General features: G+C 48.1%; 2 protein-coding genes across 2 annotated transcripts in view; both read right to left on the bottom strand.

The window, feature by feature from the left end:
- Positions 1-5,753, bottom strand: part of trit1 (tRNA isopentenyltransferase 1) — a 37,808-nt gene extending 32,055 nt beyond the window's left edge. The window contains exon 1 of the mRNA XM_035634550.2: positions 5,575-5,753. Coding sequence (XP_035490443.1) covers positions 5,575-5,733 — 159 coding nt within the window. The 5' untranslated portion in view covers positions 5,734-5,753. The remainder of the gene's footprint in view (positions 1-5,574) is intronic.
- Positions 5,754-6,428: 675 nt separating this feature from the next.
- On the bottom strand, positions 6,429-13,079 carry myclb (MYCL proto-oncogene, bHLH transcription factor b). Its single transcript, XM_035634549.2, has 3 exons — positions 12,867-13,079; positions 11,294-12,081; positions 6,429-9,640 (listed from the first exon to the last, which is right to left on the bottom strand). The coding sequence occupies exons 2-3, from the start codon at positions 12,015-12,017 to the stop codon at positions 8,844-8,846; spliced, it is 1,521 nt and encodes a 506-aa protein (XP_035490442.2). The 5' UTR covers positions 12,018-12,081; positions 12,867-13,079; the 3' UTR covers positions 6,429-8,843.
- Positions 13,080-13,276: the final 197 nt, after the last annotated feature.

Below are 13,276 nucleotides of genomic sequence, written 5' to 3'. Positions count from 1 at the left end.
CGAACGCGGCTTTGAGCAGGCCGATGTAATGTTTCAGGCTGAGGACTCCTCGCATGAATCACCACTGAAGTGCCCACTCTATCCCGACTGTCATCGTCTATGTCAACTGACTCTCATTACCAATAATGCCTCGCAGAGTGTCGTCGGTAAGACGCAGCATGATCAAATCCTCCTCTTCCCCTGAGGTCACACTTTGACAAATGATGTCAGCTCATCAAAGGCCTGACTCAAGCAATTACATCCTACAACTTGTGCATTTTAAACTATATATTATATATATAGAGAGAGAGAGTGTCGCTCTTGGCTGTAACAGTTTCTAACTTTAGATTAAAAAAAAATATATACATAATATTCCTCCTCCCACCGTTTGAAAACATTATTTGAAGCCAGAGAACTTATATTTAGTCTAACAGCACCTGTCAGAGGCTTGAAAATGTTCTGATAACAAGAGTCGGATCCCCATCTATTTACCATCTTCCCCAAATAGCCCATGGTGACAGTTATCGCTAGTATTGTGAAGTCATAGTATAGGATTTTTGCCACTTTTAGCTGATTTGAAGAGGCCTCATTTAAGGCTCTGAAGACAAGAATCTATAATCTATTTTAAAAAACTTGGAAGTGTACAGTACAAGAAAAGGAACATTGGGGAAATTAAATACAAAAGGGCATTGAGTGCAGATAAATTTAGTACAGGATGTGACGTACTGTACTAATAACCCCGTTCTGGATTCATCTAATAGTGGATATGGTGCACGGACAACTCTCATTCTGTGACTTTATATGAATGGCTAATTTTAGACATGTAGATATCCAGTGAGCTAATTTTGAGATATATATATATAATATATATATATATATATATAGGTGAGGGCTGAAAAACCTAAAATGACACACTCACATTTTCCCATAATTCCAACTTTTAGGGAGTGAAAGAACAGTTTTGCTGGAAGCCTCTGAGGGACCCCCCGCTGGTCCCTGGACCCCACTTTGGGAACCACAGGTTTACACTATTTGGCAGTGCCTCTTTCAATGAGAGTACAGCGCTGCACTTTTGTGTGTGTGCCATAGATAGCATGTTCATTTAATGAGTGAATAATATCCCCTTGCATGTCCAATGAACTGTCGGTTGGGGGCATGGGCCAGGGACAGGAGGGCGGGGGGTGATAACACAATAGGAGTGTTAGGGAGTGTGGGAACCAATTCTCCACAGGACAATAGACACTTCCCAGTGGCCACAGCGTGCCCATTCACTATCAGCTGCTGGGCTGGCGCAGCGCGCCGCTGAATATGCACCAGCTCAGCACAATGCTGCTTTCTCCCAAACAAGACCAGACTGTTTCCTATCCCAAAGACAACACAGGCCAGCTCTAGCCTACACACAGCCTCGTTCTCACATAAGCAGTCCCTTTCTCACTCACTCCGTGTCTACATGTCTCTCTCGCTTTCTCTCGCCGTCACACGCACCGACAGGAGGGGAGCAAAAGGGCCAGGGATTGTGGAGCCACGCCGCAACTAGGCCACGGTTTTCTCTCCACCAGAGCTGCTGGTGGGTTGAGATATTCTGGGCTGAAATGTTATTAGCGTAACCCAGTTTACCCAGTACCAGGTGACTGTTGGAAGAATCATTCCCTGCAGGGACACACACACACACACACAAACACACACATACACACACATACACACACATACACACACACACACACTCTCAAGGACAATCCACACCAGGTGGCAGGAAGGTAAAGGTGGTGCAGACGCAGGAGAAATAAATCTACAGTCAGGGAAATCACACATCTGGAAGAATTGGTGTGTGTCTGTCTGTCTGTCTGTCTGTCTGTCTGTCTGTCTGTCTGTGCGCGGGGCACATGTGCGTGTGTCCATGCAGTGCCCTAGTGTGACCCAGACCCAAACCGGTACCCAACCATTTAATTTTGTGTGCCCTCTGGTTGCTGCGGCAACAGAGCCTGAGAACCCAAACCGCAGGCGGGGCCAAAAGAGAGGAGAGTGAAGCGAGCAAGCATGAGAGTTTTTAAATGTTGCTTTGCTGAGACAGACAGACAGACAGACAGATAAATCTTATCCCTTGTTGAGTACTGCACACTAAAACACCACTGATATGGCACTGTTAACATAATAATATAATAAAAGAGATTTAATATGACTGGATTAGCTGTCAGTCAGTAATGAACAGAATGTTGCGTTTACAGTACAGTATGTACACACGACTCATCTGCAAAAAAGTCATCATATCAATGATCAGTATATTTTGCATATGATTACAAGTTGCAAAAACGTTCGCAGGATTTCATATTGTCTGTATCCTCTCTTGAGTAATTTGGACATCGCTCTGTACAACAACTGCAATTCATGTTGCTAACACGTTTATCAAGGTATCACAGCTACCACCTGATGCCAATCTCCAAATTCATTGATTTCAAATGAAATAAACTTGATTTATGCTGCAATGCATGTAACCGTTACGACCTATTTATGTAATGTTTTTTTTACGTGAGAGCGAGTCCACCAGTGTCGGCCAATGTGTGTGAGAGGGGGAAGAGCTACACTCGTTGGTGTGTCTTCGCATCTAAGCAGGAATTAAAGTTCTCAGTCGCTCACCACCACCTCCTATAATGATGGGGCGGTGCCCGGATTTCGGGTCTCCAGACTCGCCTTCAGTGTTCTCTTGCACCCGTGGCCGGCCTCCGGACTGTTCCTGTGATTTAACGGCCCTCCCCACCAAGCGTTGCACCTTGCCGGCCTGTTCTGAGGGCTTGACGGACCTGATGTCGCTGCGCTCACGGAGGCGTTACAGAACAGCAGCATTGTGTGGAGTGGTGCTGAAATATGATCATTTCACTTATTTAGAAGGCATTGAGGGTCAAAGGTGTGTTCACACTGTCCACCGTTTTACATGAAAACCAATGAAAAGCGACCATATGGCAGAAAAAATTTACGTCTAAAAGGGTAGACGCAAAAAGGGTTTTTTTTGCATTAATACCAGCTAACGTCTCACTCAAGATGTTAGCAGACTTTAACGTCTAACCATTGACCCTTTTTCCTCATTCATTCATTCATTCATTCATTAAATTAAATTGTGACACTGTGAACTTAAAATAGAACAGCACATTGTAATTTTTGTAAGTTTACTATTCATTTCCCAATCATTTATCAGTAATACAGCTAAAATGGGCGAAAATGTGGATAACTGCATTGCAGGACGATTTAAGGTGTAGCCCCTAAATTTTCTGCTTGTGCCCCTGACATTTTCATCAAGGGGTTACAGCGCTCCTAGTAGAAAAAGTAAGTCTGAAGCCCTGCTAACTATTTCAGACTAATTTTCATAATCAATCATTTCATATTGATATTTTTACTATACTTTACTTGTCATTCCACCTGTCATAGTCATTTGTGAACTACGGCTCTGTAGATACCGTAGTGACAGTGGCAGGTACAGAGTGTGTCGCTATGGCGACGTTTATCACTGACCGTCATTAGACTAGAGCGATTGAGATGGTTCGTTAGTATTCTAAAATCTTTGGATTCACGTCTGTTCAAATTCCATACTTCTCCACACACCTTTATCTGTAATTTTTAATTTTACGAACTGTTTGTGCTTTATACATCTATACACTTTAAAGGTGGAGCAATATTTCTTGATATGAGGGTGTTGCAGCTGAGACCATTGCACGGCTACATGAGATGGACAAAAGGGCCCAGCACTGACAGGGGCCCCTCAGAGCACACTATTATTATTTTTATCATTATTGTCATCGTAAGTAATTTAATGTAATTAAAATGATTTTTTTTAATCAATTAAAACGTTATGAATGAAACAAACATGTGGTTCATTTCAAAATTATCGGTGTTGCCTTTATATTTCACCCCTCTCTCTATTTATTGCATGGTTCAGTATTTCATAGACCGTTTTGAACACAGAGCGCTCGAATCTTCCAGTCAGTGTCTTACAAGCAGAACAGACGGTGGACTGTCAGTAGATATGACACGTCGTCGTCAAAGAAGTCGTGATATCCAGGGGCATAGCGACGCACTTCCCATTTCTGTCCCCTCTGTCCCCCGCACTTTTCCGACCTGTTATCCCAAGTTGCACAACCGTCCAAATCATTTCTAATGGGTCAAATTTCGTGTGTCCAAGTTGTCTTGAACCCACCGTGATTTGGCGGGAAGGTCAGCACAGTGATCAGGCTATGCTGCTCCTTCAAGCCCAACCAAGCTGGGATGAGAGCAAAACAAAGTGAACCGTCTGAAAAATTAAACATTACAAATATTGCCATAGTCACTTTGTGTTTTCATCGCGCAAAAAATAATACAAATTTTTTAAACGAAAAATGTCGGTACAAGATCCAGCCAAACTGACGGACCTTTTTCCGTGGTGGAAATATGCTTTCACTGTGGCCACTGATGAGGCAGGACCCATGCAGTGACACAACAGGTGCACCATTGTATACACTAAAATTATACGTAAGCCCCAGTGTGTAATTTTTGTACTTTTCTGGCAGCATCTGGTGGTTAAGTTGCAAACCGCAACCAACTGAGCACCCGGCAGGGGACTCTTTATGGTGGCGCACCGCTAATTCCATTTCCGTTTTCTGGCAGCGCTGGAAATTCAACGTGAATGTGCATATTCTGGACTGTTTTCTGCAACCGTATTTAATGCTGCATTCCATTATACCTCGGAACTAGGCCCCCGGAAGTGATTTTTTTTCCCGACCTTTTTCCCAAGTCGCAGAGGAACCGCAACCCAGCACAACACGAATCGTGTTTGTCGTTGACAAAAAAACATTGGTTCTTTGTTGCAGGTGATTATACGTATATGAACACACAATTATGGACAATATATTCAATTTCTGTGAATACGTTCTTCTATACTTCAGATACTGTAGCGTTAATATTATATTAAACAGTTTCCAACGTGTTAATACACAAAACCAACATTAAATCAAGATAAGAAATGTCAAAACAGACAACGACAAACAGGCATACGTGTGTGTGTACACACACACACACACACACACACAAACTTGTGTTCTTGTAAAGTTGATTTTGTTTTATTATATATGTATGTATTATATTATTATTATTTTTTAGTTGTCAAGGCTAGTGTCTGCAGTGGTGATACTGAGGGGCAGGGATACTCCAGTCATGATGTTGATGATGAGGAGGAGGAGGAGGAGGAGGAGGGTGGAGCAGGAACCAGGAAAAGAACGACAGATATACTTTGCTTCCATCGGGCCCGAACTCTCTAGCGGCGCCCCTGTCAGCAGACCCCTGACTGTTGACGATTGTGGATCTGATTGTGGTGAAGTTACTGTCATGTTGGCGGCTGTGCTAACGCCTGCTGTCTGTCCGCCGTGATATTTAGCTTCCTGCTAACTGCTCCTTGTGAAACGCGGAGTCGGACAAGACATCCCGCCTGCTAGTGTTCACGTCGGCATTAATGTGAATACAAAATCGACGTTCAACTCAATTCATTTCAGCCAACCGCGCGTCGTCGAGAGCATTGTGTCAAGCCGTGTCAAGGTCTCCCTGCACGTTTCCTCGCGCCGACGCTTCTCCTACCTGCATGGAGTCGGCGCTGATTATTTCCCCCTGGAGCCGCTTTCCGATCTCCATCGCCAGTTTGGACTTGCCGGTGCCGGTAGCTCCCAGAATCACCACCAGAGACGGGGCCATTGCTCCCCGCAAGGCGCACTGCACGCTGCGAGTGGACGCCGCCATGATGCCGCTGCCTCACACAGCCCAGCTGACGGACGTGCGCATGCGCCGCCGGCGTAAGAACCGAGACGAGGGCTCTGTTACCAGGCAACAGCAGCCGTTACTAAGGAAAAATGCGAGTGGGGGGGTATTTCTACTTTCAAACTAAATAAATGTAATTATTTTAGAACGGTTTCGCCTTCCTGTCGCAGATCACTCTCTGATGGTTAATAGCATTAAAACCAGATTATACCAGCCAATAACATGTCAGAACAGACTTCACTCTCCGTGTTGCTACATTTGTTAACAGCTCAGAGTGTTGATAACATTTGAAACGTCTTTAAAGGGAGGCCTGCAGAGTATAGTTGGTATTGTTTCTATGGCAACTGTCAAGAGCGCTGCAGCTGTGAGCGAAGATGCTTGTTGCCATGGCAAAAATGCCCGGATGTGTTACACTCGCTGCTGAGAACAAATGGTGGCTGGGGAGCGGGAGGCGTGTGTGCTCACTCCTACAGGTGGGGTTTTTTATGGGAAACAAACGAGCGTAATAAAATAACACTGTGATCCTGTTAAAGGCGAGATGTTTGATTTAAGCGCAGCTTCAGCATATCCAGGTAAAAAATAAAATGTCGAGCTGGACGAGGAATGTTTTACTTGCGTGTGTGTGTGTGTGTGTTTGTGTGTGTGTGAAAGGGACAAACAGAGAAGAGAAACATTAATTTATGATGTCAAACCATTACATTTTTATTAATTTTCTGACTTACTCTTCATACATAGAGGCTTATGAGGTACAGAAAAAAAAGTGCTGAGACAAGGCTCCAAAGTCACCATCATTTAACTCCCAAAGTAAGCAAGCAATGTCCACTGCTACCAAACAGATGGAAAAATATGTAGGGCAAACCTCTGCTGGGGGTGCACCCTATTGGGGGGGGGGGGGGCAATAAATGACTGGCTACTGGTGGTTTGTGCTGAATTAAGTAGCATTTTTTTAAGAGAGAAAAGATTATATAATCTTAATTATATTAATAATATTATTATTTGATTGATATCCTGAAGTATTTGTTGAACCGAGTGAATCCTAGGATCAAATCCTCTCTGAGGGTAGTTTCTGAGGTTGTGTTATATATATACACACACAGCATATTAGGTTTTTGTTTTTTTCCTGGAGCACAGTCTGTGGGCCTTTCACAAGAGCTACAGTTTACAGGGTTTCCTGAGTGCCGATAAAAGCAGGGGGAGTAGGATGCTACTCGCAGTGATCCCCGTCATTTACAGTACTAGATCCAGGGCTATGGTGTTCTCTGTTGCATGGCTTATGGGACAATAGGGAGCACCAAGCTTTCCAAAAAGAAAAAAAAGCAGAGAAAGCGGTAACATTAAGGTCACTGAAGGCTACACACAGACAGAACTTTAATCGATAGATCCTCTTAAGCCCCCCCGCCACCACGCCAGATTTAAAAGAGTTACTACAGCTACAGTCAGTACAGGAGCTTTCAGGTGCCTTCCACTCCAGACAGAGAAAGCAGACCTTACACGCCAATTTGCAGCACAAAATCCACCAGCAGAACCCCTGCCAGCTTCATTACAACTAGCTCACACTGAAACACAACTCGGTAGGAAAATATTGTATAAAACTCTTGTACAAATAAAGAAACCCAGAAAAACACGTAAAACAAGTAACGAAAACGAGTAGCCATTAAAAAAAGAAAGAAAAATGTTGTGACAAAGTGGCTAGTGTGATCAATGTTCAGTGAGTGTTTTATTTTGACTTTTTTTTCTTTTTCATAATCATTTTATTAACAAAAATAGAAGCTTTGAGTCATCTTTGAAAAGCCAGCAAGCCTGGCCACAGTTTTCACACACAAGGCCGAACAAAAAAAACTCGTTTGAGTATAGTAGACAGCTCTGGTTTTTTGTTTGGAAAGGGACTGTACAGTGAGGGGACTATATACACAACATCCAACAGTATAGTCTGCGTTCATTGAAATGCTTCGAAAGGCATCACATCAAATTAACCACCCCTCCTCAAAAAAAAGGGAGAAGAAAAAGAAATATACCATTGGAAATCAGTGGGCTTCATCTCCAAGCAGAAGTTGGCATCTTTGATGACATATACAGATTAAATTTGAGCTGATCTAAGAATTTATTTTGGTTGGTTAATTGAAGCCGACATTCACCCTTTGGCTGGTCTCCATCACAGAATAATACAGAGAGGGAAATCTTGGTGAACATTTTCATACAGTTTTTCTGAAGATCTCGAACAACGGCAGCGCATTTTTAATAATTTTCTCCAAATAACGCTACTAAATAGGCTGTTACTGTGGGCAAAGTGCTGCTGGCAATACACCTCTGGTGCAACAAGAAATCAACAGGAGGAATCGGCGGAAACCTGCAGGCACAGAAAGTTGGGACGTAACCTGAGCTATTTCAGGAGGTGCTGAGCAAATCGTATGCATCCAGTTGTAATGTTACTGCTGCGTGGCTCAGTACAGTCCGACTACAGCCCCCTGCATCTCCACTATATCAGCAGGCATAAAGACAGAAACTAACCACTGATGGGAAAAGGAGAGGAGGAACGAACAAGAAACAACGGGGAAAAGGTAAGACGAAAGAAAAGTAAAGAAAGATGGAAAATAACACATAGCAAAGCTGAAGTTTGAAGGGGGAAAGAAAAACTAGGGGGCTCATCGCTGCCGTGCAAGCACACCTATCACCAGCAGACGTCCGACCAGACCATGCAGCAGTTAAACAGCACAGTTGTAGCAGTTTATCAGCGAGAAGCAGGTCTCCCAGTAGCAAGCAACAGTTGAACATTTTCATTCAGGGAAACATAACAGTTAGAGAAATCTATATTGAGTAACCATGGTCGAGTTAATCTGCCCAGAAGATTCCTCAGAAGATCAGTCCCTAGCTTACTGTCCGGACCGGCTTGTGGCCTTGTCAATCACTCAGAAGCTAATGTGCAAACCACAAACGTAGAAAACTAGAAAAAAAGAAAAAGAAAAAAAACAATTCCACCCGCACTATTCCAAAGTGACAAACTCAAAGTGAACATTAGTGTCTTTTCTCCTTCATGTAGTCCCGCTGAGTTCTGTGAGTGTACGTGTGTGTGGTGACAGCCGACGGCCTGGCGCTCAGGACCGCCTGAGCTGTGCCAGCCTCTGCAGCAGCTGCAGTTGCTTGGCTTTCAGCTGCTTCCTCTCCTGAGCCCTCTGCCTTTCGCTGGTGTGCAGCTGCTGCAGGTACTCCGTGGCTCGCGTGAGGATCGCCACCTTCGGAGTCTTGGGGCAGTCCGCCAAGCCCGGGATCTCGTCCCGCAGCGACAGGAAACGTGAGCGCAGGTCATTCCGTCGCTTGCGCTCTAGGAAGTTGTGCGCCTTGCGTTTGTCTGTGTCCTCGCAGTCCGAGGACTGGGGGCTGGAGAGGTGGGAGAAGGAGTGGGGCTTCGAGGGGGAGCTCTGGGGGTGGGAGGAAGAAGAGGAGGAGGAGGAGGAGGAGGGGGGAGATGAAGGCGATGCGGGGGAGGTAGGAGAGGAGGCGCTGAGGTCAGGCGACTCGGACCTGACCCCGGCCGCGGTCACGTGAGACTTTGTGCTGTCTAAGTTCAGAGGGGCGTGGCCGGGTCGGGGCTGGTGGCAATGAGAGTTCTGTTGGGGCTGGGTCGCCGGGATGGAGGCCTCCTGCCGCACCCTCTTCCGAGGCGGCTCGGCCGGCTGAGGGAGAGTGTCTGGGGAAGGGGCAGCGTAGTTGTGCTGCTGTTGGTGGATGGAGATGTGGAAACGCTTCATGCTGGGGTCGAGGGGGTCAGCCCGCACCGTGATGGTCACAGGTTTGCGGGTGTTGACCAGTCGGCGGGGTTTCCGCTGCTGCTTGTGCTCCACTGTCACCACGTCAATCTCCTCTTCATCCTCATCCTTGTCATCTTCATCATCTGAAAGGGCAAAGGAAATCAATTAAACCAGATTTCTACTGGAGGAGAAGAAAACACGTGGTTAAGACTGCAAGTGACAGGGGAGGTGAGAAAGAGCCACCTCACTGGACACACTCTCCCAGTCCTCACTCACTCACTCACACTCTCACACACACACACACACGCGCGCGCACGCACGCACGCACGCACGCACGCACGCGCGCACGCACGCATGCACACGCACGCACACACGCATGCTGCAAAACATCACTACATTAAGTCAGCTCCCCGAGTGGAAATTCTCTCTGTTCATTCATGTGGAGAGAGTGAGGATGAGAGGCAGAGACTGGGTTCAGAAACCGTTCAGCAACTCTTCAAACTTGTTAAAACTCGCCGACTAATATTCAACGCCGCGCACGTTTTAATAAACCATTGCTCTATTTACTAGAGTGGAGATGGTGTATTAAACCTGAGCAAAGGTCTCATCCACTTGATTCCCACCAGCTGAATTTCAACGCTCTTGTTAACTGAAACACACTTAAAGTAATTGCACCACCTACAGATTTGCCTGCTCAGAAAGTGGTAATCTCTACATGAATCACACAGTGAAGAGGGGATGGACAAAGGGCTTTGGGAGGGAGGGGTGACTGCCTGTTTGTTTCTTTTAAATGCATTTATGACAAAAGATGACATCCAAGATAACGTACACATTTATGTATTTATGTCTTACGATTGCTCACTCTCGACTTCTCTATGCCCTGCAGACGGTGTCGAACGCCGCCTCAAAAAAACCTGTGTCAAAGAGTTCTGCAGGCCGGGCCGACCTCCTCAACGGGCTAATCCCGCTCTATTCACAGCCCCGGCTGGCCGGGACCGAATCCACCCACTGACACAATTGGCGCTGCAGCCTGTTGAGTGGAGGAATTCAGCGACAAGTTCCCTTTGTGACATTCCGCGCAACATTATGCATGGTCCCGGCTCAGCATCACATGGCGGCCCACATACCAAACTCATTTCATATGGGTTCACACAGGGGGAAATGAAGGTGGAAAAAAAAAGAGAGGAGGACTTAAACAGGGAAAATTCCAGCTAGACAAACTAACTACAGAGAGAGGCTTGCTTTTCCCTCTCCTTCCCCCCTCCTTGTAACACGGTGTGTGTGTGTGTGTGTGTGTGTGTGTGTGTGTGTGTGTGTACTCTCATATTGAAATGGTGTCAAATGGGAGCCGGGGAGTGTGGGGAGAGGATACTGTTATCCTAAGTCCAACTGGAGGAACAGGGAGAGGGAGCAGCTGGTCTGCTGGAGCCCGGCCAAGCAGCAGATGTTTCAATGGGCGTGTCACTCTCTGGGCTGGAAGCATGTGTTGAATGCACCAAGGTAACGCAATGCAGTCATGTGCCATGCCAACCCTCACTGCCAGCAATGGAGACCACGCACAGCAAAACGCCGACTGACCAACACCGGGACTACATTCACATACCATGATAAATCGAGCCTGCTAGAAAACTCCCGGGGAGCCTTTCGCAGAAGTACACGGCGTGTGACATGAACAGGGAAATAGTATTGAGTGTAGGCTGCAGCTCACTCCAGCAGACAAACTACAAGACGGAGCAACGCGAGAGTCGCGAAGCGGAACACAAAGTCCTGTGTGGCACATTCTGCCCGTTACTGACCTGACGAGTCGGTGTGAGACTCGGAACCGGAGGACACCTGCTTCTTGCAGCCGCCGGTCAACGGGAAAGTGAGCACCGCGCCGGGGTCCACGCAGTCCGCCGCCGGGCCGCCGAGGGCCGGTGCGTCGGCGGGGCCACACTGCGCCCGCCCCGGGGACGCGACGGCGCACCCGGCGGCGACTTTGGCGCCGGCGGCCGCCGTCCCGGGACAGGGGGCGCAGCGCTCCCCGACGACTCTCTCCAGCTGCTGGCCGGCCGAGAAGCCGCTCCACATGCAGTCCTGGATGATGATGGAGCTCAGGTTGCCGAAGGAATCGTTGGCCGTGGTCAGCTTGAAGGGCAGCTCCTGCTGCTGCTGCTGCTGCTGCTGCTGCTGCTGCTGCTGCTGCTGCTGCTGCTGCTGCTGCTGCTGCTGCTGCTGCTGCTGCTGCTGCTGCTGCTGCTGCTCGTCCTCCTGCCCCAGGAACTGGGAGACCCACTCCAGCTTGTCGCCCAGGGTCGGGCACAGCAGCCCGACCCTGCCCGAGCCTTCTGCCGCCCGGACGGGGGACATGGGCGGGGTCGGCACCAGCTCGAATTTCTTCCATATGTCCTCGCTGGGCGCCGTGGACTTGAAGAAATCCTCGTCCGGGTCGTGGTCGTCGTAGAAATAGTGTTGGTAGTGGTCGAGGTGGTCCATGTCCCAGTTTTCATAACGAGGCGCGGTGGCGCTGATGCCCGGCATGGGGTCTGCAGACTGGTGGCTGCGGGGGGGGCGTGGGGGGCGAATCACTCCCTGTTCCCTCGGTCTGCAGGGGGATAGAGCCGGTATTAGAACTGAGCCTCATTCTCATCACAATAAGCACGCCCCAGTCCTCTGGGAGGGGGGGGCTGATGTGACCACAATGCTGCATTTACATTCTTTTTTTTGTCAAAGTTATTTTTAAAAAAAACGGAAAAAAGGAAAATAATCTTCTTCTTTCGGGGAGGAAGAAAAGAAACACCTAAGAGACGAAATAAAGTGAGCAGCTGTGTGAGAACGTGATGCGCCAATTAAGACCACGGCGGAGTAAGGTCACACACACACACACACACACACACACACCGCCAAGTTAAACTTAAACTACTTCTGTGTTGCAGCTGAGAAGTTCGAGTTTCGCAACGGCGTTTCATTACATAACAGTGTTTTTAGTAGCCTGGCATACTGTGACAGAGGGGGGGGGGGGTTAAAGTGACTGCTCAGCAGAACACGGGGGGGATTTGAAACAGGGTCTGAAGTGGCCTGATTGGACGGACAGGTGTACCCCCGTCCTGCCCGCCGGTGAGCCGCTCCAGACGGAGGAGTCGTTCCCTTTGGCTCCTCCTCGGTTCAACTCCGGATCAAGCTCAGAGAAATCAGCTGCGACTGGGGGGACGGGGGACGGGGGGGGGGGGGGGGGGGGGGGGGGGGGGGGGCGCGGGTCGCTCCGAGCGCTTTAATTTATCACCGTAGCCAAAACAACAACAAAAAACAAAACTATATTCCTGAGACTGCGCATCAACATCGTCACAGGGGAGCTTTCTGAGGGGGGGGGTAAAAGTAAAAGTGTTTTACCTGGTGCTGGGAGTGAGAAAAAACCTGCGCGCGTCTTCATAGATCCGCAATTTAAGCGTCCGAGCGCAGCGATTCCCCGCTTGACATGAATCCGCCCCACGCCGCGGGCTCTCGCCGGTTGAGGCAAACCGAGTCCGTGTGGGTCGCAGTCCCGCCGCTCAGAGGGCTGCACGGGCTCCGGCCGTGGTCACTTTTCTTTGCAGACTACTGCACTGTGTGAGTCCGGGGGAGGGCGAGTCGGCCGCTATGCATAAGAGGCGGGTCGTAGTAGCGGAGCCACGCCCACCACTTAAAGGCGCAGCGCGACGACAACAGCGCGCACGCAGCGCCGCAGAGGGAGAGAGAGCAGACGGTTATTATGTGACTGATTTCATAAGATCGTGACACCGCTCCGCTCTTGCAATAATTAT

This window comes from Scophthalmus maximus, chromosome 5 (assembly GCF_022379125.1).
Source record: "Scophthalmus maximus strain ysfricsl-2021 chromosome 5, ASM2237912v1, whole genome shotgun sequence".
Classification (NCBI taxonomy): Eukaryota; Metazoa; Chordata; class Actinopteri; order Pleuronectiformes; family Scophthalmidae; genus Scophthalmus; species Scophthalmus maximus.
This window is presented reverse-complemented; position numbering and strand designations above follow the sequence as displayed.